General features: G+C 42.8%; 2 protein-coding genes across 5 annotated transcripts; both read right to left on the bottom strand.

Annotated features, from left to right (window-relative positions):
- Positions 1-308: 308 nt before the first annotated feature.
- Positions 309-16,530, bottom strand: TMPRSS12 (transmembrane serine protease 12). 4 transcript variants are annotated; one of them, XM_077328660.1, is made up of 5 exons: positions 16,455-16,530; positions 12,077-12,278; positions 10,538-10,803; positions 7,024-7,166; positions 309-1,016 (listed from the first exon to the last, which is right to left on the bottom strand). In XM_077328660.1, the coding sequence occupies exons 2-5, from the start codon at positions 12,241-12,243 to the stop codon at positions 771-773; spliced, it is 822 nt and encodes a 273-aa protein (XP_077184775.1). In that variant the 5' UTR covers positions 12,244-12,278; positions 16,455-16,530; the 3' UTR covers positions 309-770. The 4 variants fall into 4 exon arrangements, with proteins under 4 accessions (XP_077184775.1, XP_077184776.1, XP_077184777.1 ...); XM_077328661.1 differs by lacking the exon at positions 16,455-16,530 and adding an exon at positions 16,359-16,451; XM_077328662.1 differs by lacking the exon at positions 16,455-16,530 and adding an exon at positions 15,483-15,625.
- A 2,636-nt stretch (positions 16,531-19,166) lies between these two features.
- Positions 19,167-24,020, bottom strand: TMT1A (thiol methyltransferase 1A). Its single transcript, XM_077328664.1, has 2 exons — positions 23,254-24,020; positions 19,167-21,586 (listed from the first exon to the last, which is right to left on the bottom strand). Exons 1-2 carry the CDS (start codon positions 23,755-23,757, stop codon positions 21,350-21,352), a joined length of 741 nt encoding a protein of 246 aa, XP_077184779.1. The 5' UTR covers positions 23,758-24,020; the 3' UTR covers positions 19,167-21,349.
- Positions 24,021-27,468: the final 3,448 nt, after the last annotated feature.

The following is a 27,468-nucleotide window of genomic DNA, read 5'->3' on the forward strand; positions in this document are numbered from 1 at the left end:
CTCCTCCCCAGGTGGCCTTACTCTTTTATTTAATAGGACCCTGTCCTATTTAAAGATGCTGTAGATAATATGGCAACTTTTTCCAAGTGACATGCACATTACTTCACTGTACACCTAATGCAGACTTCAATGTTTTTGTTTTAATTTCATAAATTATCAATTATGAAGGGAAAAGTATGCAAGAAAACTTTTCATTTCACATTTTAAAATATGACTGAAGTCATTGTACTGTTCAAAACAGTGTGGCTGTCATGTAATCAAACAAACATATGCAAGTAAAGAACTGCGCTTTGAATTTACATTTTAACATTATGGACTGAGTTTTATATATAAATTTACTAAGCATAAATCTGAGTAAATAGGTTGAATCCTGTGGTTTTGTTCCAGTGGAAGGTATGTGATACCCAAAAAAATCTTGCTAGAGTTATGGACAAACTTAAAAAAACTACTTACAGGGGGCTAAAGTGAGGCAAGTGAATTGAGTGAAATTACCTTACTCTCATACCAAAAGAAGTTAGAGAAATTCTAGTGGAGCGAGGGATCTGTTCACATACAACAAATGATTTGATGCCTTTTGGGGAGTTGCAGAGAATTGTGAGAAGAGAAAGATGGGGAATATCAGTCATAAAACCTTCCACTCATGCAAGCATAGAAGCTTGTCTAATAACTGCAAAGTATGATGGTTCAAAATATTTAATTATGTTAACAGAAAATAGTAATGTTTAAAAATCCATACAAGGTCATTTGAGCATAGCGGAGTGTGTGCCTCTTCACAGAACAAGAAGGAAAATTGCCCAACCCACCCTTAGGAAGATCAGCACACACGAAATGCTCACAGTGGCACTTCTGTCATACTGAATAATATGTGTATTTATCCAACTTCTATAAGTTGTTGTTCGTATATAGATTCCTGGAAATTTTGGTTTACCGCAGCCCATGCCAAAGCTGGTGATTCCTACCAGGTAATACCTGGTGTGGTCTGGGAAATAGCACATCAGTGGTCCGCCACTATCTCCCTGGAATATGAAAATTAGAAATATTCTGAAGTTCTAGTATACATGGGATTGTGATCCAATTAATTATCCCTCTTGTTAATTGTCAAAACACAAATTGCTATGTTACACGAACGTAAGTAGATACATTAAGGTTACTTTGGTTGGATTGGATTACCTATAATTTTACCATGGATGTTTTAGAAACTATCTCAGTAAGCATTCAAATCAACTCTTAACATTGTGCTATAGTATCCAGCATATAGAAATGCATTGTGCATACAGGTGTTAAGAGCTGTGTCAGCTATCTGTTCCCTCATCTTTTATTCCCACTTGTCTATTTTGAATGGAAACCAAATGGTTCTGAATGGAAAGAAATGCACTTACTGCTTCATATTCTCTGTGTGTAACCCTGATGGGTCTTTTAAGCCTGCTCAAAGCCACAGTTCACAAACATCTAGAGCTAACTAGAGTATGGAAACCTTCCATGAAAATTTATTTATTTATTTGGATTTATCTATCTATTTATTTATTTATTTATTTGGATCCAAATGTCATGTGGAATGTGCATACCCTGAGGGGAGGAAGCACTTTTAATGGGAGATTTCCCCCTTCTTTGAACAGCCTCTGGAGGTCAAGAAATAGTGGTAGTAGTTAGGGTGAAAGCTTTGGCCCATTCCGCACCAGGATCAATGTGGCAAATTGGTTTCGGAAAGAAACAATGCAATTTTAAATAGTGGAATTCATTGTTATGCATACCTGCCTTTGTAGTGGAATCCAGTCACGTTTCAATCGTTTCCCACAGGTTCCCGGTCTCGGCAAAAATCGCTAGGAAGGAAGCGATATTTGCCGTGCTTTGTCCCGCCCCTGGCCGTCAGTCAAACAAGCAGTCAATGGGCGGTTGTTACCATGCTCCGAAAAAGCCCCTTTGCCTTTAAGAACAGGTTTAAAAAAAAAACAAACAAACGTTGCAACGAATCTGCGTTGATTCGTTGCAACGGAGAGACCCATCTAGATGTCAGGTGGTGTATGAGCTGGCGATTCATCATTGCCACACTCCCCCGAGTGAACCCCCCCCGGGCACGGGTGCAATTTTCTGCCGAAAATAAAGGGAACTAGCAAACAGGGCTTGTGTTGTGCTTGTGACTTGAGGCGAGCTTTAAAGCAGCTCTGTGTAGGGACTGCAGCTGGAGAAGCCTCGCTGGGTGAATGAAGGCTCGCCGGTTCATTGCTCTCTGCTCGCTCCAAGAAAAAAAAATGGCGATCGCTTGGCCGGACGATCAGAGGAGAGAGCCAGGGGGTTGAAACTGCAACAATGGTAACGCACAGAACTTTTTCGTTAGTGTTGCAAATTGGTTGCAAGAGTATAGCGCTTTTCGGACGGTGAATCCACTTTTTGGGATTTCCCTTTAAGCTCTACAACGAAGCGCTTTTTGCTGATCGGTTTCAGGAGTGTGGCAGATTGTGTGTGACGTCGTGCATAATTGCAAATTAGTATCAATTACAATTTACCACACTCCTGCTACTTTGAACTCGTGCGGAATGGCCCTTTATGTTTATCCAGACAGCCGTTAGTAACTTTTAAATGTGCCACTGACTGTGGAGTAAAGGCTATGGCTGCTGTCATTACTCTCCGTTTACAAGCTTGGCCTCAGTGCCACTTGGTTGCAACAATAGCCTAAATCTCTGATTGAAGATTTACTCTTTGAAAGGGAGAACCTCTTTAGCTCCGCCTCTCAGGGACTTAAAGACACACACTCCTGATAGGTACTCATCCAATCTTCTCCTAAAAACTTCCAAAGATAGCATTGTCCACCTACAAAGAGCCCTCACCATCAGAAAATGCTTTCTGATATTTAAGTGGAACCTCCTTTCTAGTAATTTGAACCCATTGTTCCTAGTCCTTGTCTCTAAAGTTTTGGTAAACAAACTGGCTTCCTCTTCAACATTTCTAATTTGTCTTTGATTAAACACAGCTATTATGTCACCTCTTGCCCTCCTCGAAGTTACACACACCCAGTGCTCTCAACCTTTTCTCACAAAGGGCAAACTGATTTTGCCATCCAGATGTGTTCTAGGTGGTGTCAGGACTCCAGCTCAAACAGGATCTTGTCCTGCCTTTTTCTCCTGCTCCTTTGTGAAGGCAGAGTGGGCTTCTGGACATTAGAGGCCTTGTCTATATTCATCACACTGATATCTTCCACCTATACATATATCTTGCCTTCTTGCAGATGTAACATGTCATGGCAGGTTTGAGCATGGAAACAAATTGGCAAATAGTATAAATAATTTTGCGCCATCTAGCCTCTCTGTGGTCTCAGAGGGCAGCCCCACATACAGCATGCTGCAGTAGTCCAGCCCTGACATTACGTAATTTGGATTGGCATGGAAAGGTCAACTGAATCCAAAAAAGGGGAGATAATGTTCATGCCTTAGAAGTTGGTAACAGGCACTTTTACCACTGAGGTTTCCTGCTTCTTCAGCAAAAGGCTAGATCCAACAGAATCCCCAAGCTCTTAAATGACAAAGCCACTACATCCAAAATAGGCAGCATAACTCCCTCCAGAATCTCAGTCTTGCTAACCAGCATCACCTCCATCTTATCAGGACAATGCTTTAGCATGTTCTTCCTCATCTACTTGACTACAGCTTCCCAACTGTCCAAGGACAGACAGCTGCTGCTGAAAATTTAGGGAGATATACAGTGCAGCACCATAAGATAATCAATGACAATCCACTCCAAAGCTTTGGTCAATACTAGTCAGTGGTCTTACACAGATGTCAAATTAGCAACAGCACTGAGTTCTGCAGAGCTTGTGCATGTTCTCATGCTGCAGAAGTTACATCACCAGTAACCATTTTCTGCATACATTCAGATAAAGTCCAAAAGTATTTTAATACCAAAGCCAGATTCCAGGTATCTCAGGTGTGCTCTGCCATATCAAAAACAGCAGATCAGTCAAGTAGGACTTAAAAGCATTGCCCTTGTCTACTTGAAGATGGAGAGCATCAACCAAAGCAACTAAACCTGTCTCTGCACTATAGCCAGGCCTGAAGCCAAACTAAAAAGCCAGGCGAATCATTCAAAACCCCTCAAGCAACTTTGACACCATACAATCAGTTATTTTCCCTAGCAAAGACAGGTTAGAAACTGGACCTTAATAGGCTAGATTACTTTGTCTGGTGAAAGATTCTTTATAATTAGTTAGATGAATCACTGCCTCTTTCAGAGCACTGTGAAATCATACTCTCAAAATCTGTAAGCTCCCCACTTTCTCTCACCAGACAAGAGCTACAGGAATCCGAACCACCTGTAATGGTTTTTACAACACCCAGAATCCTGGGTGATTGAGAAAACTAGGCAAAAGGAATCCATGGAATAAACCATGGTTGACGTTTTTGAGACACATCTACTACCTAATAAATTGGGCCTCCAAACAGAATGTTATAACTCAAAGACAGTTTGGAACGCCACCCTTGGAGTCATAAGAGATCAGACCATCATAAATAATGTTCCTGAATGCAATTTAGCTAACACAGTGGTACGAGAGACAAAAGTATTCTTCACCACTGCCATCACCTGACCTTCAAACATGCTCGGAAATGTCCTCTGTCAGATTCGTCCTGAGAGGTGCAACCCAAGAAGGGTCATCAGTAAATACTGTTCTTTAGATTACTGTGCAGGTGAGTTGCCTACTCTCCTTCTAGCAGGTGTCTATAACTCACAGTGACATAATTTTTAGCTGAAAGAGACTGAGCAGGAAGGCACAACTCTTTCCCTCTGGGCATGCAAAGTCATAACTGTATCAACAGGTAGGATGAAGTTTTTAGGCCTAACAACTGATTGTAGAGATTCTCAACTGTGGCTCTGCACAGGCATAAAACCCGTCAGAATGCATATTGATGACCAGTCAAAGAAGAACAGCTGCAGGTAAGCCATTTGCTTCCCTAGTCTATTTTTGCAAGGCTCCATGACACCAGCAAAAGTAGTAGGAGATTAAATGTATTTTTATAGACAAAAAGGGTGAAATAATTGGATTTTTCAATATCAGTGACCATACAAAAGCATATTCCATGACATGTGCATTATAAATATTAATTTTCAGTTGAATTTTACTGTGAAATCTTTTTATCATGGAAAATGCTTAACTAATTTCCATGCTGAATGCTACATGTTCTATAAAAAGTTGTTCTCATAATACAGTGTAATATTAATGAATAAAGCAGACAGTATTCCAGTCTACCAACTATTTTAATACTGTAAGTATTACCAGATAACTCAATTTGGCTTCATAGTAAGCAACTGCATAACTCAGCACTAGTACCGTGTCTCAAATCTGATTCCAGAGATCCCTCAACTTGTATGAGAACTTTGTAATGTTTTTAGAAATGAGAGGCAGTAAATTTCTACCTCAGGGGAAGAGCATGAAATCAGCTTCTCCTTTTGAAGGACATGGAGCTACCACTACTCAGACCGTTTCCGCATGGAGGGGTAAAATGCACGTGGTCTCCTGCTTGCAAACACGGGATGGTAAACCTAGCATTTGCAGCCCTCCATATGGGAGACCTCTCCCGCATTTTCCCTCTGCCATGTTGCGGCTTTTTGCCTCCCAACGAGGCTGCAAGGGAAAACAAGCCTAATTTCTCCCCCCCCCCCCGCTCCTTGGCTTGTCAATCACAGCAAGCCACCAATCACTGCACAGCAGTTCTCTCGTGGACTGAAACCAACCCCCCCCCCCCCCAAGCTCCGGGGAAAAAAATTAAAGGCACTTCTGCATTGCTATGTGATAACAACACAGAATATTTTCAATAATAAAAACATTAGCACTTCCTCATTGCTTGGAGAAATGCCAGAATGACACTGCATTCCCATCCCTTTTGGAGATTCATGGTGTTTCAGACTCAATTTATGTGTGAGAGGCTGGAAATGGTAACTTGGTCCTGATGAGTGATTATGTGTGATCGAGATAGGGCTGCTCATCACATGCCTCCCCTTTCCCCATTTATTCCCCAACTCCAGGAAGCACAAATGGGACTGTGTTTTGCCTGCCTGATCCCAAAAAGACCATGGGCACTTTAAAGAAGATTTTATTTTACCCTTTACAAAGTAGTTTTGTGGTCCCTCAACAATGTGGACTATGCCATTAAAAAAATACTTGGAGGAGGAAATAGAGAGGGGAGGGAGGGTGCGAGGGTGGGACAATGCTAGTGTGATTGTTGTGCATTTCCCCCTCCACACGGGGTTGACTCTGGATGCTCACCGATGGGATGCAAGATAAAAAGTGGCAAAACAAGTTTTGGCGATTTCCCTCATCCAAAGGCAAATCTGTCCCAAACTCAAGCCAATCCCTGGGCAGGTGGGTCAGGATCTATAGAAACAGCTGTGCACAGAAACACGACCTTGTATACCAAGTATAAAGGTAAAGGTATCCCCTGTGCAAGCACCGAGTCATGTCTGACCCTTGGGGTGACGCCCTCCAGCGTTTTCATGGCAGACTCAATACAGGGTGGTTTGCCATTCCCTTCCCCAGTCATTACCGTTTACTCCCTAGCAAGTTGGGTACTCATTCTACCAACCTCGGAAGGATGGAAGGCTGAGTCAACCTTGAGCCGGCTGCTGGGATTGAACTCCCAGCCTCATGGGCAGAACTTTCAGACTGCATATCTGCTGCCTTACCACTCTGCGCCACAAGAGGCTCTTTTTTGTATACCAAGTACGGACAATCCAAATTTTTTTTCCTAAATTTGCTGTTATCAAAGTGTAGCTGATAAAGGTTTCACTGTTGTCTTTGTCATGAAGGACATGAGAGGATGGAAGCCTGCAGGATGCATATTCAGCTTGTCACATGTGCTTTGAAAAGTGGCTGTCTGCTGTGTAACATGTGCCAATGAGGGAGGAGGAGAATTCAGAGGCTATAAAAAACTGTTAACCACAACAGGAATCCTTAGGCTACTACAGTTTAAGACTTGCTGGTATAGCATACAGGATGTTTTATCAATATGTTTTAAAATGGAATTGTCTCCATTTTACCTGGCAGCTGTCAATACCACCACCTTCATAGCCAGCACAAAGCATATCATCAAATACTGCCCCTGCATACCAGTCCAGGCCATTGCATTTCTCAGTTGCAATTATGCCTACTTGAGCTTCTTGTAATATAGCTCTTGGCCTACCTGTAATGAAAATTTAAAAACATGATGAAAACTAACATTCTCCAATACCCTGGCTAGCATGCAAAAATTCTGGGCACTCTTGAGCAAGTGCATATCCCATTCCATGCTGGAGAAATCAAATAAGCCACAATATAAGATCTAAGAGTCATTTCAAAGGTTAGAGCTTTAGTAAACAGGCCATGTCCTGCTGCCTAATGGTTGGTGCCACACAACTCAGAGCACTATGATTGACAGGAGGTCTCTGTTGAGTGTTGCTAGTGCCCCCTGCAAAATTATATCAAATGACCCTCATGGGTATAGCATAGATTGCGAGGGATGTGTCCCAGAAGCAAGTGGCATATATATGTAATTGACTCCTGTGGTTGCAGCCTGAGTTTTCTTGAATGAGAAGGTGCTTTTCAGATACTATTATCTGAATTATAATCAGTTTCTCTCAATTGAACAGGCTGCCTTCCAAGGCCCTGACTCAGAGGTGCTTTCCCTATAGCCTCTTCCCTGCTCCTTGAGGGAGAGTTTTTGTAGGATTCCTATCCCACCACATGTGTTTCTGAGGCTCTCACTTCTTCCCACCTTTTAAAAGGACAGAGCCTTTCTTGACCAACAGGAACCTATAGTGCTCTGTTGAAGCCACTACTCAATCTGTGAGGGTTTGAAATATGGGTAAGGGTGGAATGCTGATTACTACTGGTTTGTGGGGCTGACCTTGGAGAGTATTCCGAAACTGTAATTGGGACAGAATACAGCCTTCTATCTGTTACCAGGGGGCAGGCAAAGGGATGTTATTTCATTCTACAGTCCTTGCCTTGATTACTTATTTGTTTCCAGGTACAATTTAAGGATTCAGTGCTGCTTTTAAAGCCTTTCATAACCTGAGGCCCGCATCTTTGAAGGACTGTCTTTCCCAGTACGAACACATAAAAAGGTAAAGGTAAAGGTAAAGGTATCCCCTGTGCAAGCACTGAGTCATTTCTGACCCTTGGGGTGACGCCCTCTAGCGTTTTCATGGCAGACTCAATACGGGGTGGTTTGCCAGTGCCTTCCCCAGTCATTACCGTTTACCCCCCAGCAAGCTGGGTACTCATTTTACCGACCTCGAAAGGATGGAAGGCTGAGTCAACCTTGAGCCGGCTGCTGGGATTGAACTCCCAGCCTCATGGGCAAAGCTTTCAGATGGCTGCCTTACCACTCTGCGCCACAAGAGGCTTGTACGAACACATGCAGGTACTGAATTATGCTGTTCGGAGATTTTAACTTTGTGCTACATGATCTGGGTCCCAGGTGATGAAAGACAGATGGGCTTACAAATGCTACAAATGAATTCAGTGGGTAAGATGGTAGGGATATCTTTTAAAGTTTTAAGTTATTAATTTTACACAGGATTATTGAAATGTTTTGAATAAATTGTTTCTCTTTAAGTTGATTTTTTAAAAACTTAGACTCTTTGCTTAGCTGCCTTGAGAGATTTTTGCAAAGGTAGCATAGAAATATTTAAGTAAATACAGGTACATGCTGTGAAGTGGAAATTATGGCTCTAACAAACTGCTGTAGGAGCTTTATGGCACCAGTAAATGCAAAGCATACAATCAAAAGCAACAAAGGGTAGGGTAAAAACTAAAGAGTACTGATAAACCTGAATGAATTGAATCATTACTTTTAGTGGTTTTTCTTCACCAGTAAATAATGAAGTTCTGGATCGTGAGGTTTAGCTGTCATGTATGTATGGTTCTACTTATATCATGGTCTTGAATCCACTGTAAATGTCAATGGAGCAGATTTTTCCTGTGCTGCTCAAAATGTTGCAGGAAAGAGCCTCTTGTGGCGCAGAGTGGTAAGGCAGCGATATGCTGTCTGAAGCTTTCTGCCCATAAGGTTGGGAGTTCAATCCCAGCAGCCGGCTCAAGGTTGACTCAGCCTTCCATCCTTCCGAGGTCGGTAAAATGAGTACCCAGCTTGCTGGGGGGTAAACGGTAATGACTGGGGAAGGCACTGGCAAACCACCCTGTATTGAGTCTGCCATGAAAACGCTAGAGGGCGTCACCCCAAGGGTCAGACATGACTCGGTGCTTGCACAGGGGATACCTTTACCTTTACCTTTATGTATGGTTCTACTTATATCATGGTCTTGAATCCACTGTAAATGTCAATGGAGCAGATTTTTCCTGTGCTGCTCAAAATGTTGCAGGAAATGCTACTTCTTTGTGACAGGGAAAATTTATGGGGGCAGGGGAACCCTTCTGTGCACATAAATTCTCTGTGGAATCTAAGTGATGTTTTAGTGTGACTGAACATACCACAAGAGCTTTAGCTATGAGTCAGAACATTTCTCAAATCTTGGCTCACTGGTATACTTTATGCCAGCCTTTCTCAACTTTTTACCATTAAGAAATCCCTGAAACATTTTCCAGGCTTCAAGAAACCCCAGAAGTGGCACAATTATACAGAATATGGCTGGGAAGGATAGCTGTGTGGTTATCTCTCATCCAAGTACTAATCAGGGCAGCCCCTGCTTAGCTTCCCAGAGCTGATGAGAACAAGCTAGCCTGAGCTATCAATGACAGGGCTCCTGGATCTGATAAGTCTTGCCTCTACAGCAGGAGAGTGGAGAGCAGGGGTGGATGTGTAAGCAAAGAAAGCCCAGGAAAAGGCTCTGCCCCTGCCTTTTAGTGACAGAAACTAAGGTTTGAAGTCTGGCAATATTGTTCTGGTTGTCTCGCAACCTACACTATGAGCACTGGGATCTCAGGGGACATTCATTTTTAATTATACAAGCACTTCTTCTATTATAATGGGAAGGTTTAATCCTCCAAAGGGATCTTTTCAAGATTTCAGCTTTTTATGCGAATGTGTGGCTTTTTCAGGTTTGTATGTTAATGGCTCCAGTCTCTAGATTTAAATATCCACAGCTGTAGCCATATTGAGAATTTGAAAAATTGATTGACTTCCCTGGAAGGTCACTTCAATATAAAGCTTGATAATATAATGGTGCTGCTATAAGTTTAATATAATATAGATATAAGCTTGAGACACATGGATAGCTTGAAACTAACATGACATCAAAAACTGCTATTGTTATTAAGAGTTTTGCTGAATGGCATGAATATCATAAGACTGAACTTCTACCATTCATATGTCTTCTCTCAATTTATCGGGAAAATAAAAAGACTTAGGGTGAGAGTGGTAGCATTAGTACATTTATTTCTCTTTCATGAATCTAATGTGCAGGACAAAGTTCTGTACCCCTACCCTTGAATAATTTTTGTTCTGGTTCTACCATTGGAATAAACTTATAATAAGGATGCTTTCTGAAATGGCTGGATTTAATCTTACTTTTAAGAACGGATTGTCTTAAAGAATAGAAAGTAAATATTTACCTTTCTCTTTTGTATTTCCCCATCCAGCTATGTAACAGGGAGTTTCTGGAGTCATAACAAGAGGACCATCAGGTAAGCAGATGGGCTGAATAAATATATTGAACTCGATAGAGCGGGCTAGTTTAAATATGGCAATGTCATTTTGAAAGGTCAAGATGTTGAATTCAGAATGGAAAATTATTGCCCTAACCCGGCTCCTTATAGTATGAGAATGATGTCTGAAAATATGATGCAAGCCTATCACAGCCCTCCAAAACTCTGGATCCCTAGGAATAAATTAGAATAAAATATCTGTATAGTCAACAGCAACTTGACAACCTATGCAAAAACAATAGAGGATGGGCCAGACAAATGGTGAGAAGATGGTAAAATTTGCTCCAGATTATATAAGCAAATAAATCAATATTTTAGCAAAGCAAGCTCCATAAACAGGTCATGCTGATTCCAATTCAGCCCAAGAATTCTCCCCAAACAAGCTTGGAACCTTAGCAACTCACATTCTTCAGCAAATAATTAGCAATATGATTAGTATTCCTATCTATGCCATTCATCAGGATTTTCTGAAGAGAATTAACCCATTTAGAAAGTCTATTTAGACAGTAATTGTTTTCTGAAAGTTTGGAGACAATATCCAATTTAATGTCTATTGACTTAGCACTGTGTACTAAGGCCAGGATCAAGTGATTGGGTTCTTACAAGGTCATTATGCTTGTGTTTCTTGAACCCAGAAGAGAAACCAAGCTGAGGATGGTAGAAATAAGCACTTCTTTATTGATGTAAACAGCCAGATGTACACAGCCAAAATGAGCCCCAGAGGAAAAAACTCGTTTTCAACCACTGTCTTTTGTCAGTGGCTCTTAACATCTATCTACGGGCCAAAAATAATTTTTTCTAATACATAATTTGGTTGAACCCCTCCAAATATCCACTGGACCAACTAGGTTCCTAAATTTTAAATTGTGAGGCAGGGGGATCCGTGGTCATAGACCTACAATCAAGTGACAAACTGCTTTTTCAAACAAAGGGTTTCAAAGGTAATCTGCATGGGAGTATTCTAGTCAAAGAAATACCTTAACATTCTCACAACCAAACCATTGAGAGTTGAACCTGCATGAAAACTTGCTTTATACATGGAATTAAGAAACTTGGGAAACTTGGAAGTCATATTTTTGAAACCGATCAATGTTTTAAAGGGGATTAAATAATTTTCCAAACCAAATGTAAATATAATTAGGAATATAGTAGCGCCCTAAAGACTAACATAAATTTATTCCAGCATAAACTTTTGTAGAGTGACCCATGGAGCATCCCACACTGTGGTAATGGCACTTCTGCCTATGCAGTCAGAATTGACTTTGCAGCCTTTAGAACACCATTTGGGTAAGTCAACCTCCATTGGGTAAGTCTACTCCCTAAAAGACTGTATGAAATATTTTACACGTATACATTTCCATGTTCAATCATTGCGTTTTGTCATCACACTTGCTTTGCATTTAAAATTGACAGGGAAAAATCACAATAGAATTGAAGAATACATACCTCCATTTCCGAATGCAGTGTGCTGCTGTCAACACACTGTTGTGATTTATTAAAGATCCACCACATATATGGGCATATCCTAAACCAAATCGGTAAACTTGAAGACTAACTTGCCACGGCCAGGATCCAATCTGAGCATCATGTCCACCTACAATCCGATTCCCCATTGTTATCTCATCCACAAGAGGCCTTGTCCCACATTCTAAAAAACAAAAACAAAACAAAACCCAGTTATATTAGTAAACTCTGGTGTTTGGAAGTTCTTTCTCTATTTTACTGAAAGGCTTTCTAAATAGGTTCCATGTTACTCTAGACTCCATCTTGAGCATGAATTGCTGAAAAAAGGGTAGATGCCCCCCAAACTGCCAAGGTAATGATTTCTAAATGCTTGCAATTCTAAAAATAAATAGCCTATCATAACTTAGTATCAGGGTATTTACATTTAGAAGTCTCTATATTATCACATTTCTTTTTACTCTTGCTTAGACTGAGGGGTTTACAGACTATGTATGTACTTGATAGTTTAAGGGGAAAGTTGGTAGTTGATCCCTCCATTCCCAGAGTGAACAACCTAGGATTGGGATTGAGGATTGGTACCATCAGTATCCCCTCTCCACCTGCTAGTAGGAGGAGGGGGAAATTGATTAGTTGATTAGCCAATCTTGCCAGGTTAGCTTGCTAACTAATAAGGAACTGTAGTTGTTGTTAACAGATTTTAATGGATTTTATTGGGGTTTAAAATGTTGTAACCCACCCCGAGCCGCAAGGGAGTGGCGGGTAATAAATCGAATGATAATGATAATGATAAATGTGGTAGTCTCTGCAGTAGCTGACAAGAGTGAGGAGGGACACATAGAACCAAGGGTGATGTTTGTATGGCAAAGGCAGAGAGGACCCTGCATTCAAAACATTTTTTAATGAGAAGAGTCCTCTTAATTTCCAGTCTCTAGTGTCAGCAGTACCAAAGGGAGTGAACAAGAAATGGAGTTCAGCTGGACCAAAGATCCAAGACAACAGAGTAGATGTCTCACTCTTATGTTTTATTATTATTATTATTATTACTATTACTATTACTATTACTATTACTATTACTATTACTATTACTATTACTATTACTATTATTATTAGATTTATTGCCCGCCACTCCCTTGCGGCTCGTGGCGGGTTACAACATTCTAAAACCCCCATAAAATCCATTAAAATCCATTAACGACAACTACAACCAACAATTATTAGTTAGCAAGCTAACATGGCAAGATCGGCTAGTCAACTTCTCCCTCCCCCTACTAGCAGGTGGAGAGGGGGTGCTGATGGTCCCATAATCCCAGGTCCCGGGGGGGGGGCGTAGATGTTAGCCTTGGCCTCAACCATAAACCTGGCGGAGCTGAAATGTGAGCTGAAATGGAGCTTGCAACACCATTTCACTGTAATACGGTACAGATAGAATAGAAAATATACATCTGGCCCCTCAGGTATTAACGTGCATATGCACTAGATAGAATTATAGAATCATAGAGTTGGAAGGGGCCCTACAGGCCATCTAGTCCAACCCCCTGCTCAACGCAGGATCAGCCCAAAGCATCCAAGAAAAGTGTGTATCCAACCTTTGCTTGAAGACTGCCAGCGAGGGGGAGCTCACCACCTCCTTAGGCAACCTATTCCACTGCTGAACTACTCTGACTGTGAAAAACTTTTTCCTGATATCTAGCCTATATCGTTGTACTTGTAGTTTAAACCCATTACTGCGCGTCCTTTCCTCTGCAGCCAATGGAAACAGCATCCTGCCCTCCTCCAAGGATCCAGCAAACAAGAAAGGAAACATAGTGGTTTCTACACAGGCATCTGACATGCTATGCTTGCATTTTCTACTTGAGTATCTGGAACCAATTTTTTTTTTAAGGATATTGTAAAAGCAGTTCCAGGGGGTATCACACATCACAGTTTTCCTATGTGCCGAAAACTCGCACAGGGAAGAGGAAGACGTGTACACAAATATAACATTTGATAATACTGCTGAATTCAAAGTACTCCTTTAAAACAAACTGACGTTTCACTACAAGAATCTGTGTTAAGGAGGAAAGGTGGCACGGTACTACCCGATCAGATCTCATAATGTGGCATGGTATAGCCTGTCAGATCTCAGAAGTTAAGCACTGTACTGTTAAGTACTTCCAGGAAAATGTATGTTACTCTATAGGTTATATTTCCAGTTCCCGCCCCCCCCCCCCCAAAAAAAAAAAAAACCACAGAGTGAAAATGTCATGTGTGAAGCAATCTTCAGCATCCAAGTTTGCAGAGGCTGGGAGGTCTTTCAAACCAGAGGGTATGGTTTCCAGCCACTAGAAAAAAAAATCCAGGTGATGGACTCCTCAGTCCCTGCCTGGCGAGGGAAAGGAACAGGCCAAGCCAAAAGTACAGTTGCCAGCCTCCAGGTAGGGGCTGGAGATCTTCCAGTCTTGCAACTGCTCTCCAGACTACATAAATCACTTTTAAAACTTTTATTCCACTTCTTGATAAAATGGTGGCTTTGGAGGGTGGACTGCATGGCCTCATAAATAAATAAATCTTTATTCTTATAAGTCGCCCTTCCTAGAAGCTCATGGCAGGTAACAAGATAAACATAAATAAAGTATAGAATCACATGTTGTTGTTGTTGTTGTTGTTGTTAGGTGCGAAGTCGTGTCCGACCCATCGCAACCCCATGGACAATGATCCTCCATGCCTTCCTGTCCTCTACCATTCCCCGGAGTCCATTTAAGTTTGCACCTATTGCTTCAGTGACTCCATCCAGCCACCTCATTCTCTGTCGTCCCCTTCTTCTTTTGCCCTCGATCGCTCCCAGCATTAGGCTCTTCTCCAGGGAGTCCTTCCTTCTCATGAGGTGGCCAAAGGATATAATGGTAAAACCTTTTATAATTCAATGTGGCCCCAACTAGTCTCAAATTCTAAATGGAGGAGCAGCTCCTCAGAGGACTGCTCTTCCTTCAGTTTAAAATGATGAGGGCAGTATTGTTTGCTGCTCCATCAGGGCCTCAAGGCTCTGTCTTGCAGGCCTTGTATATAAATAAAATATCAGGGCACTGATATTTCTTGGCAGAGCGTTCCAGTCAAGGCCAGTCCTTTGGGCTGAGGAGCTTCAGCAAATTTCCGTCAGATGATCTTAACGCACTATGGAAGGCATAGTGGAAAAGGCGGCCCTTCCCCTCCCTAAACCTCATTCTCCCAGGCTCCACCCACAAATCGACAGGTATTTTCAAATCTGGCGTTGGCAGCCCAACCCAGAAGTCTGGGGCCCTGCTTGCTGCCACCAACCTGAACCCATTGCTGTCAAGCTGGGTAGGAGCTCATCAGGCTAATGAGGATACCACTGGACAGAAGCAGATAGTATGATGCCCGGCCTTAGTACCTCCTGCATGGGCTTGACTGTCTGGCCTCAATACACCATCTCAGGACAGTCAATCACTGGATGGGAACTGTCAGGCAAGCATTCATAATCTTGCCCACCAGCAGGAGAGCAGGAAGGGCCCTTTTCCAGGGCTGTTTTGGCCACACAGTCTGCCCCAACAGCCTATTGGTTCAACATTTTGCCCCCTGAGGAAGAGAAAGCAAGTTTCACCATCTTTAGGGATGACAGCCGATATGTCTATGGGAGGGGCTGCACAAAGCAGCAAAAACAGCACTCCAATGGAAGCAACTGCAGAACAACCACTCCACCCCATTTTCCTTAGAGGAAACAAAATGGCAGCCGGCAGGTTTCCCTTCCTCGGCCAGTGGAATGTTGAGAGGACCATGTGATGAAGGGAAAGGGGAGAAGGAACAGCTGGGCTCTTCTGATATTCTTAACCATGTGCATGTTTCGTGTGACTGCTTTCCTCTACCCTGTATCTCTTGGCATAAGTTGACTGTGCCCTGTTCCCCTCAAATCAAGAGCAACACAAAATGTCGATAAACAAGATAGCCTCATGGTTTGTGTTCATCTTCACAGTAAAAATAAACATGAGTCTTGTGGGTTCTTAAAGACACACAAAATTTTATCTCAGCATGTCTGGAATACAGTTTTGAGTCACAAGAGTTCTGTTTGTTTTGAATGAATAGGTGATCTGCCAGTGGGACAGAACTGGTAGGTGAACTGATATGTGAACAAAATAGGATTTTTTAATTTCAGCTATTTATTAGCTACATCTTCATAGATAATGCTAGAAGCAGGCAAACATGGTTTAAAAGCTCCTAAATAAAACAGTGATAATGGATGTGAAACACATTGAAAGTTAACCCCCCCCACCTCCCTATGCAAACAGAAAGCTCCTGTAAGCTGTGTCTTTTCCCCTTTAAGGGTTGTTTTAATTCATCTTGTTTAAGATTAGTGATCAGTCTGTACCCAGGGAGCAAACTGTCAAGGAATGTGAGCAGTTGCTCCTGTATTCTTAACTGCAAGACACACCTCCCCCCTCCTTCCAGTCTGGCCAGGCTGAGGAGAGGCCTAGAGCTTCATTTGAGGGAGGAGACCTACCGATTTCTTTACAGTATTTGGTGGGACATGTTGCCAGATCTTGGTTGGTTGATGTAGCGTGAGGACTGTCCCCATTCTCCATGGTTGAATTGGAAGATTAAATTACAGTGGTATGCAAGGATAAATATTTGCTCAGGCATTGTCTTTATTTGCGCGTGTGTTTTGTATATTGTGCTAGGAATGTCGCTTCCTTGATCAAGATTGTGAGAGCTCAGATTGTGGGTGAGAAACATACACAAATTAACCTTTACAGTAATTACAAGTGACTACCCCCCAGTCTCTTAGGGAGATGCCTACATCACTCACCCAACAGTCAGGCACTTGCTTAACTGCATGACTGGCTCACATGGTGGAAGAAGGGGGTTGGGGGCTCACCCCAGTCTTCCTCCTCCATGCTCATCAGCTCCCACTCCTCTTTCTCTAGTTGGCTTCCTGGGAAACCATTCCTCTGCCCGTTCCTCCTTCCCAACTGACCTCCAGTGTTTCTGCTGAGATGTCCATGACCTCTGTCTTCCTTCAGCTTCCCCAGATTTCTACATTGCTGCCTTGCAGTCAAGGGAGGGACTGATGGTGATGGCAGCTGCAGCTTCTCTATAAGCAAAGTCACAAGGATGGGGAATCTTGCTTGCTTATACCCCTCCACCACTTTGTCTGCCTGCCCACTTCCTTCTCACTACCCATTTAGTCCCCAAACCACTTCCCAGGGAGTAGCAGCTTTGGGGTGGATCCACTCACTTCTGTCATTCATTCTTAGGTCCTTCTTGCTACAGTTCTCATATGGGCTTTTGGCCATGCTGGTATAATGATCTCCACCATAAACTTTTTCATGCTCAAAGGGGACCACCCCCTCCATTTCTGACCAATGGGAAAGCCAGTTGGATTCAGTCCAATAAATAGACCCAGGACTGCTCGTACACTTTCCAGATTCTATAAATGCCCGAGCCATGGAACAGCTACAGTGCAATCCTATGCAGAATTTCACCTTTGAAGTCAATGGATTACAAGGTGCTAATTCTGTTTAGGATTGCAAAATTACTCATGGAACTACCTTGACAGGAAGTGACCCCAGGCTAAGCTGATTGGCTGTCCTGTTTCTTTTTCCTTCTCAAGATCCTCCTCAGCAAATTGCTCAAGATGTGGTACACTGGGCCCAGACCACATATGGCCTTAAAGGTGATTGCTAAAACTTTAAGTCTTATAATTTCCAAATGCAAAATACAGACTGCAGTAAAAAAAAACTCAAATCTTCAAATTTTGAACCTTATACCTAACATATATTGGCCCAAAAAGATCTTCAGAGGTCTAATGTCCATTTATCAGATAATGGTCTTCATCTCTCAAGCTGCTTGAAAGTTCCAGTATGTACCCATTAAGTACATGGGTACTCCCCCCCCCCCCCCCATGAATAGGCTATGTATGTGCTTCGTGTATGTTTTAAATTAATTCTGTAAGTTGTGCACAAATGTTTATATAATTTTATGATTCGCATTGTACAGACATCCAACCTTTCGGTTCCTGTCTTTCAGTTGGTTTTTCAGTCCTTTGTAGCTTTTCTCCCTTCTGTGATTTTCTAGGAAAGGAGAAGCCAGACGTTGCAATATGGGAATGTCAGAACCCATGTTCAGATCAACTGACTCAGCTCCTGAACTATGCCTTTCTACCTGAAAACTGGGTATCACGTACACCTCTTTTATTGAGACACAGAGCATCTGCCTTTCCTGACAAACTCCCCTCCTGATCATTGCATTGCTAAATAGTGGTCGGCAGACTGCTTTCTCAATCTCACCCTGAAGCCAAAATCCTTTGTTTACCCACAAAACCCCTTCCTGTCCCTACACTGAGCCAGAATTTAATTGCTGTCATCAGTAAGACGTGAGCAGGGGTTATCCTAAAACCACCATGCCTTAGGAAGCAAGTGGTGTTTTGGCATGGAGGCCCCCTGCTATTGCGATGCCTCACCAAATTCCTCCTTCCTAGTAATCCTTCCATGGAGTGCTTAGCAATGCTGTTGCCAATAAAAAGGAGGGGAGGGATGTAAAAACTGCCAGCCACCAATTGTGGCAACCACAGCTGGATAAAGGGGCAAACCAACTCAGTTGCAAAAAGTAATACTGCCCATCTCAACTGGCCATGGCATCGAGCCTGCTGCTGGCAACTGTGCCACCCTGCCCCATAGGCATGCTACTCCGCAGAGCTATGTGCCACTCCTGAATACACCGGGGGCCATCGCTTTTATCTCCAGGGATGTAGTTCTCCCCCCCCCCCACCCAGTTCTTAGGTTTTAGGTGTTAGACCTACATAGAACCAGTATTTGAACCTTCCTTGTTTTCTTTTTACATCTCCAGCTGTTCCATCCCTCTGAGTCAACTGCACTGGAGGCTGGGAAGATTTTTTTTTCTAGTTGTACCGCCATCTTGATGTATTATATTGGGTTTTATTTTTAGGATGTTTTATGGTTGTATAGTAGTTTTTATGTAGATTTTTAAAATATATGTTGTGAACCTCCATGAGCCACCTTGCTGGGAGTGGCAGTATATAAATAACAATTATAAACAATCAAACATCAGACAGAACTACAAATTAGAGCATGCAATGATTATTTATTGGCATAAGAAAATAAACATTTTTTCCTTATTCGTGAGTCAGCAATAAAAATACTAGTTTATCAGTCTTGTGAGACAAAAATCTTGAAATAATTTTTTTTGCAGTTATAAATATTTAAAACTAGAACACATCCCATATATCTTACAGTTTGTACCACCTGCCCTGCTAGGGTGAGCAGATGGAAAGGATTTTAGGCTTCTGGGGCTATAAGAAGATATACAGGGATGAAATCTATATCTACTGAAATATATTTTTATCTGTAGGTATTATAGGTATTGCACTATTTTGAATCTGCTTCATATTTTGCTACTTGCTATAACAACCCAAATCTCCTCAGTGTGTAATCTCAGCAGAGCTGGAAGCCATGTTATGCTGGAGCCATTTTACCAGGGCCACAAGAATGGCCTTCCAAGATCACTTGGATGCACCACACGCATGGCTTCCTCCAGCATTGCTGCATAGCAGGAATGGCCAGGAGCAGGGATGGTGGATAGGCTTGCAAACGTGTAAGGAGACACAGAAGGAATGGCAGCCCAATCAGAATCTCTGGGCCTCAACAACTGCCTCACATCAGGATATGCTGGTACTACCCCTCCCTGGCCACTGGCAAGGGGTTGGGATGGGGTTGCCAGCTTCAGGGTAGGAAACTCTTGGAGACTGGAAGATGAAACTTGTAGAAGACAGGGCCTTCAGTCGGATCCAGTACTGTAGAGTCCACCTTCCACAGTATCCATTTTTTCCCAAGAGAACAGGTCTCTGCAGTCTGGAGATGAGCAGTCATTACAGGAGACACCAGGGCCCTCCTGGATCCTGGCATCCCTATTCAGATGATTACCTTTAATGGCATACAATTCAATGAATACAGATAGCCACAACTCAGATGAACACAGATAGTGTGCACCGAAATGCAATGCGCAGTCTGGCGTTTTTGCAAATGCAGAAAACTGAGTTTTAACATAAGAACAAAGTACATTAGCAGTTTTAGACAATGAAGAATGATTCTTTTCATTGAACGGAGCTTTAAGGATGCCTGCTCTCATCTGGTATGCCTGCTCTCAGTTGTAGGAAAGCTTTATGCAAAACTTTTGACCTTCTAATTATTTTTAATAAGGAAATTGCACACAGGTTACACTTGCAAAGTAAAATATTTGCCCAGTGGTAATCAGAAAATCCCCATCAGCAATGGGGTAAAACAAGGCTGTATTTTAGTCCCCGTTTGTTTAATCTTTATCTTCACGATCTTCCAGATTTTATCTAAAAAACCAATGGCCACCTTCCAATTCTTGAGAAAAAATCAACTCCAGTGTTACTGTACACATGACACAGTACTAATTTCTAGGTCCCATGTTGGCCTGCTGCATTATTTGCAGGGTTTTCTTGATTACTGTGGTAATAATCACTTAGAAATAAATTTTGAAAAATCACAAAACATGGACTACAATTCCCATTTTGCCAAAATCTGTCTCAAATAGCTATTCAGAGGTATTGAAATATTTCAGGGATAGTATTTTACAAACTTTCAAATGGGATCAATATCTCATTAATAGCAGTTTGGTCAGGAGCAGGGAAGCATGCTGAACTTAATGCCTTGATAAGCTGAATGAGTTGATTTCTTCATAACAAATCTGTTAAAATGGCAAGGACAGGCCAAGCTGAGCTGTTTTTGTTTTGCCTGGCCAATTGGCAACAGTATTCAGAGATGTCTATGTGCAGTTCAGAAAAACTCAGGAATCTTTAAAGCACAATCAATCAGAATTTTACGATGATTTTTAGCTCTGCTTTTATTTGCGATAAAGCAATTGAAATAAGCTCTGATTTGTGCTAAACTTTCTGTCTTACAATTAGTTCAGGGTGACTGGCTGGATTTGTTTCGGAGAAGTAAACTCCTCTCTTTGGAATGGCACCTCTAAAAAGGGCAACGTTTGCTCCAAAGTAAAACCCCACAGAGTTCAGCGGGACTTTCTGCCTCGAAAATGTTTTTAGGTTGGCGGCCTAGACTGTGATCACGTTCATGTTTCCTTGGAAGCCGCCACCCCCCTCTTAAATAAATGCAACTACTCACTGCCCAGTAAGAATGTAGCTACTTAACTGCCAGGTAAGACAGCAGCTGTCTTCAAAATCCAGTGAGGCTTACTTTTAGTAAATATGTACACTGATAATTATTTCACAGCATAACCAACAATATGGGCTTGTATGGGCGTCCACGGGAACGGGGCATGGATGTGTTTCAGCTTTATTTCTGAGAAGCTAGCCTTTTCAATATCAGCCCAGATCGCTCTTGTGAGGCTGCAGCCGTCAAACACAAGCGCCCATGTCGGACGGTAGACTTGCTGCCAAAAGAAGCTCCAGCTCGAACGTTCTGCAGCGACATGCTCCAGGAAATAAAAAGCGCCACCCTGAGGAATGAACAGAACGCTTGAACCAAAACAGTGCGGCTGGTTATGTGCATTATGTAAGGGGCTTGCAAACTGTGCTTATGAGACATCCCCCACCCTACCCCATCCTGTATTAACACCAGAAGAGCAAGTCTGGGGAGGTTCTCCTAACTGCTCCCGTCTGCCAGCATGTATTTGGCTGCCTCTGGTTAGCACATTCCCTTCCAGCCATTATTGGCCGAGAGCCTGGAAAGATAACAAACTGAAGGAGCAGGAGCTTTACAAAGTATGTTGACTGATATGTTTGCAGGGGTAGTCAAACTGCGGCCCTCCAGATGTCCATGGACTACAATTCCCATGAGCCCCTGCCAGCACTCGCTGGCAGGGGCTCGTGGGAATTGTAGTCCATGGACATCTGGAGGGCCGCAGTTTGACTACCCCTGAGAGAAATGGAAAGCCTGCTGATAGGAGGGGGAGATACCTCACACAGAGCCTAGAAGGGGGATTATGTAAATGAAGTAAAAAAAATAAAATAAGGGCAGTTAAAACCAGAAGGATGGTACTCGTGGTGTACCAAGGATGGGACAGGGAGTTCAGTTTGCCACAGCTGCAGCTTGAAGAAGGCCTCTGAAGGGGCTCTTGAAACCTGCGTCATATTGTACCCGGCCCAAATGCCTTTTCTTTGCCTTTTCTAAGGCAATTCTGACTGCAGCCACAAGGAGCCCAGGGAAGTCTGAGCATGGGACAAAGCCCTCTAAGACTGATTAAACTTTCTGTTCTCCAGACTGAGGCCACTCGCTTAACAACCGGCCAAACAGCCCAAAGCTGCTACTGTAATTGCCAGTCCGTAGATCATTTTCTTTCTGTCTCTTAATTTCGCTTCCTCTTTTCCACATGTTACACAATTATTTGGGTCTCCCTTCAACTAATTTTTCCATGCCCCCCCACTTTCATATCTTGTTGTCAAGACCTTCTCTTACAGAAGGCATTCCGTTTTCTAGGTTTTGTACATTGTAGTAGTTCTGCTAGACTTCTAACCCCACTCCCCTTGCTTGGTTTGTCATTCTGTGTTCGACATCAGTCCTTTTGCCATTGCCACAATGGCAGTGGGTTCTGCTGGGCACCCTGTGATTGCACTGGTGCTACTGGGTACTCTGTACATTGCACTGCTTCTGCTGGGCTTGAAAAATGCCCCCCTTCAATGAAGGAAGGGAGAACATATACTGTTCCCCTAGCCTGATTCCTTCAGCAGATCTATAAAGAGATAGAGAAGAGGTATATAGATTCCATTAACCGCAATTTAGAAACCAAACCTTGGCTTGAGCTTCCAATAAGCAGGCAAATCAGGATTGACAGATGCTAGTTTATTTCCCCCCACCTACTTACTATTCAAACTTCTGTAGTGCAGTGCCTTTTGGAGACAGATGTCCTGTGGTAAGCATGGCTTTCCAGTTCAGACATCACACCAAATCCTAGTCTGCAAACTCACTTCAATCCATGGCTTCTAATTCTGGCCAATCACAAGCCATGCTTTATTGATTAAGATGTTATGCCCAAACATAGTTAAGCCTTTCCAGCTGGGACTGGATGAGCATGGAGGCATTTTTTTAAAAGCTCTCAAATCCCTAGTCCAAAAGTCTACACATGGCTCGTTTTGCTGCCTGACCCGTCTCTCTTCAAATACATACCGGCTTGAGCACTCTGCAGATTTCTCTCAAAACGGCTTCTACGTTTTTCACGGAGCACAGGACCAAAGTACAAACTACGACATCCACAGAGGCATCCGGTATCTGGCTCAAGTCTTCTCCTGGGGTCGTTATGAAATTGCCATATTCAAGGTGCTTGTTCTTGGCCATGCTTTTAGCAAGACGCTCCTTAAAGTGGGGGTTGGGGTCTGTACAGGTGATTCTGCAGTTGGGCGGGAAAAACTGGAAGTTGGTGCCTGTCCCGGTGCCCAATTCCAGCACTGACAGTTTCCCGGAGGGATCCGCAAAGTCCATCATGTTACGGAATAAATCCTGTTTGTGTCTTAACATTTTCTGATTGTAGTTGACCATAGTTTTCTCCATGAAAAAGGGAAAGAAAACCTTTTTGCAGAAGGGATCCCATAGCCCCAAAAATGACAGCACGTACACAGGCAGGGCTAGCAACTGGACGCAGAGAGCGAGAAACAAGGCCACTATCTCTGCCATTCGTATGTCGATCCAGCGCTCCTCGCTTTCGTTTTTCCTTGAAGTGGAGGTCACAGAAGGGAAGCTGCCGGAATAATTCTGAAGTTCTTATTTAGGATCCTGCAACAAGTGGAGTACTCAGATTTCTTCCCGTCACTTCCAATAAAGATCCCAGGCGAAATAATACTGAAACACTAAACAGTTTGCAACTTAACAGCTTCACAGTGTTTCTTCAAGTCTCAAATTACACCGACTTCCTATCGCTTTAGAAACAGAGAGGGCCGGGCTGGTCGCGTCTGATTGGAAGGGTGGGAGGGAGAGAAAGCTTAACTCTTTCCCTTCCATTTTTTCGGCTCAAAAGTGCCCTGCTGAAGTTGATTTCTCACATGTACCTTCTCTTAAAAAAAAAAAAAACCTCCCCAAAGTGGCTGCATCTGAGTGGGAGACGTGTTTAGCGCTTTCTCTCTCTGGTTCTTTTTCTGCTCAAAATTGCCCTACTGAAGTTTCTTCACACATACCATCCCCTCCTCCTAGGACAACATCACCAAAGTTTTCAGTTTGTGCTCCTTCATCTTTTCTTCAGCCCAAATCTGAAGATGGTGGAAAACAGGGCAGCCTGTTTCTTCGCAGACGCTAGCTGCCCTGATCATTTTACTCCTATTCTGTTGGCCCTTTAGAATTGTAGGGATGCCAGCAGGCCTGGAGAAAAGCAGGGATGCCAGCAGGGATGCCAGCAGAAAATTGTAGGGATGCCAGCAGTCCTGTCTTTTCAGTGGAGCAGCATTTTTACCACTGAGAAACCCCTGAAACATTCTTGAGGCTTTGAGAAGCCCCAGAAGTGGTGCGATCGTGAAGAATATGGCTGGGAAGCACAGCTGTGTCTATGTCGATCTGGGGCCTCTCCCCATCCCACCCCCTCCAGATTCATCATTGGCCATTTTGGGAGGGGAGGGTTGGTCAACATGACCCTATATGGTCATATCACCCAATAACTGTTTAAGAAATTTAAAAATATATACAAAATTAATTAACCCCCGCCCATTTGGGAAAGCCTTCCAGGGCTGTCAAGAAACCTCAGGGTTTCCCAAAACCCTGGTTGAGAAAGAGACTTAATGAGAAGCTGAATTTATTCATGGTATGCAGGTAAACAACATCATCTGGTAAATAGCATTCTGTTAAGTATGTGTTAAGGCAGGGGTAGTCAACCTGTAGTCCCTCAGATGTTCATGGACTACAATTTCCATGAGCCCTGCCAGTTTGCTGGCAGGGGCTCATGGGAATTGTAGTCCATCAACATCTAGAGGACCACATGTTGACTACCCCTGGATTAAGGGACAGGAGTTTTTCTAGAGGTGTTGGCAGCCCTACTTCAGAGGCTGTCTATTTAGTTCCTGGTTCAGTTCAAGGTGGTGGCTACATTTCAAATACTTTACAACCAGCGGCCCATAAACCTCAAGTGATGCCTGTCCCAACATGATTCCCGTGCAACGAATTCAAACACCAGCAAATTCAAACCTGCAGAGTGAAGTACCCTGTGACGGGCATAAAGCAACAAGTGCTCTCTCAGATATTTGATCTGTGATTTTGCATTTGTGGCGAGAATGTACTAGAGTTTCTACCCCGCTATTTGTTGAACTGATTTTCTTATAAAGCAATAAGATTTAGATATCCAGAACAGTTCCTTGCTGATACTATTTTCTGGTTAAATTAACTGAATTTCTACTTGCCAGCGGAAATAGATAAAAATAAAAAAGACTGCCAAACTGTACAGCAAACATTATTTTTTGGGTATGTGGTAGATTGTCAATTGTTCACAAATCACAGTGAACATGCATACAGTTTGTGTATTCTTGATTTTTCTTGTGTTACATTCTCATGTCATATTTAACACACATATAACAGACTGTTTCCACATTTGGATTTGCATTTTTAAAGGGTCAAGTTTCTTGTCCGTTTCCACACTGAAATTTACCTCTTCAGGCACAGTCCTGAATTGCCCCCTCACTTGCCCTGCAGCAAGAGAATCCCCTGGAAACTGGTTTTCATTTTTTTAAATGGGGACTAATGGGGTCTAATTCGGGGCTGCCGAATGCAGAAATGTGTTCAGTTGGCTTTCCCCCCATACCTGCCATTTTGAGTTTCCTCATCACTGTGCTCCCTCCCCCTCCCTCCTTCCTCCCCCTTCCTCCATTCCAGAAAATTGGCCTTTAAAAAAGTTGCCTCCCTCCCTTCCATCCAAATGTAATTAAAAAAACAACCTGAGTTATAACATCATAACACTGCTGCATAAGACTACAAGACTGCAGGACTGCTTTTTAAAAAACTTAGAAACAATGTTGTGACGCAATCACCCGGGAACACCTTGGAGGGCCCATATCCAGCCAGCACTGAGGCAGCTGCACTGGTTGTCAGTTGCAGCTTGAATCAAGTTCAAGGTTCTGGTATTAATTTTTAAGGCCATTCACGGTCTGGGCCCCACATACCACCTATCTCCTTATGGAGATCATCTGTGGGTGCTGATCTGTTGGTGGTTTCTGGCCTATGGGAGGTACGGCTAGCCTCGACCAGGGCCAGAGCTTTTTCAGCCATGGTTCTGACCTGGTGGAATGAGCTCCCAGAAGAGTTGAGGGCCCTGACAGGACTGTTACAGTTCCACAGGACCTGCAAGATGGAGCTCTTCTACCAGGTATTGAGGCCAGGGCAAGCAAGATCGAGGGCCCCTCGAAAGTAACAATGAACTTCCCCATTAACATTATTACCCCTAAGACACTGGTTGAGGTCTATTGTGTGTGCATGTGTGTTTGTGTCTGGGGGGGTTAGTAGTTTTTGATGCCTGGGAAATGTTTTTATGATAGTGATATATACTGTTTTAGAATAGGGTTTTACTGTGAGGTTTTATTTCTATTCTGTAACCCACTGCAAGCCAGCTTGCCTGACAGTGGTGAGTAAAAATACAATAAATAAATAAAATAATTTGTAAGGGTGTTTTCCCATGCCTGCCATTTTGAGTTGGGGAACACCCCTTTCCTCATTGCCACCCCCCCCCCATCGACTGTTCCTAAGTTTTTAAAAAAGCAGTCTTTCAGTCTTACTCAGGAGTGTGTTATAACATTATAACTCAGGGCCATTCTGCACCCGATTAAAAAAGTGAAACGCTCACCTTATGCAGACGCCATATTTTTGGCATTTTGCACGACGTCGCAAGCCACATGTCAAGGAAATGTGCAGAGACAACGTAGCGCTGTATCCACCTCCAGTTCCCAGCCTCGCACCAGCGTTTCGCTAGCGTAACACTATTGTTTTCAATGTGCGGAAGTGCTCTCAGGTTTTTTAAAACAATCACATAAAGGAATCATCATATAACAACACTGTTTCTTTACATAGCAGTATTATGGTCTTAGAACACTATAACAGGGTTTTTTAAAAAAACATTCAGGACACTTTGGGGTAAAGGGGGAGGTGATTAATGGTGCAGAATGGTGGGATTAAGAGGTGCAAATAAAACTAAGGTGCAAGCAGGCAACATTTTGCTAAAAACACAATTTTGCAAAAGGGGAAGGGAGTAAAGCATGATGGGAGGCTTCCTCCATTGGGCTCAATGTGGAAAACGTGTAGCAAATTTCAGCCTGGGAATTAAGGGGATGAAAGCTCAAATGCAGAAACAGTCACAGTCAAATGTGAACATGCATTCAGTGACTGAAATGATCTGGTCTTTTTTCATTCAGGGGTAAT

This window comes from Paroedura picta, chromosome 3, assembly GCF_049243985.1.
Source record: "Paroedura picta isolate Pp20150507F chromosome 3, Ppicta_v3.0, whole genome shotgun sequence".
In the NCBI taxonomy this organism is placed as follows: Eukaryota; Metazoa; Chordata; class Lepidosauria; order Squamata; family Gekkonidae; genus Paroedura; species Paroedura picta.

Bases quoted from the DNA above. Each gene is read 5' to 3' on its own strand.
- TMT1A (XM_077328664.1), bottom strand. From the start codon at position 23,757: ATGGCAGAGATAGTGGCCTTGTTTCTCGCTCTCTGCGTCCAGTTGCTA. The intron at 21,587-23,253 runs GTATGTATTTGA...TTCATTCCTCAG, and splicing joins TCTGCAGAGTGCTCAAGCCG to GGTGGCGCTTTTTATTTCCT.
- TMPRSS12 (XM_077328659.1), bottom strand. From the start codon at position 15,795: ATGGGGTGGAGTGGTTGTTCTGCAGTTGCTTCCATTGGAGTGCTGTTT. The intron at 12,279-15,692 runs GTGAAACTTGCT...TTTGTTTTTTAG, and splicing joins GGCTGTCATCCCTAAAGATG to AATGTGGGACAAGGCCTCTT. The intron at 10,804-12,076 runs GTATGTATTCTT...ATTTATTCCTAG, and splicing joins CACTGCATTCGGAAATGGAG to GGATCCAGAGTTTTGGAGGG.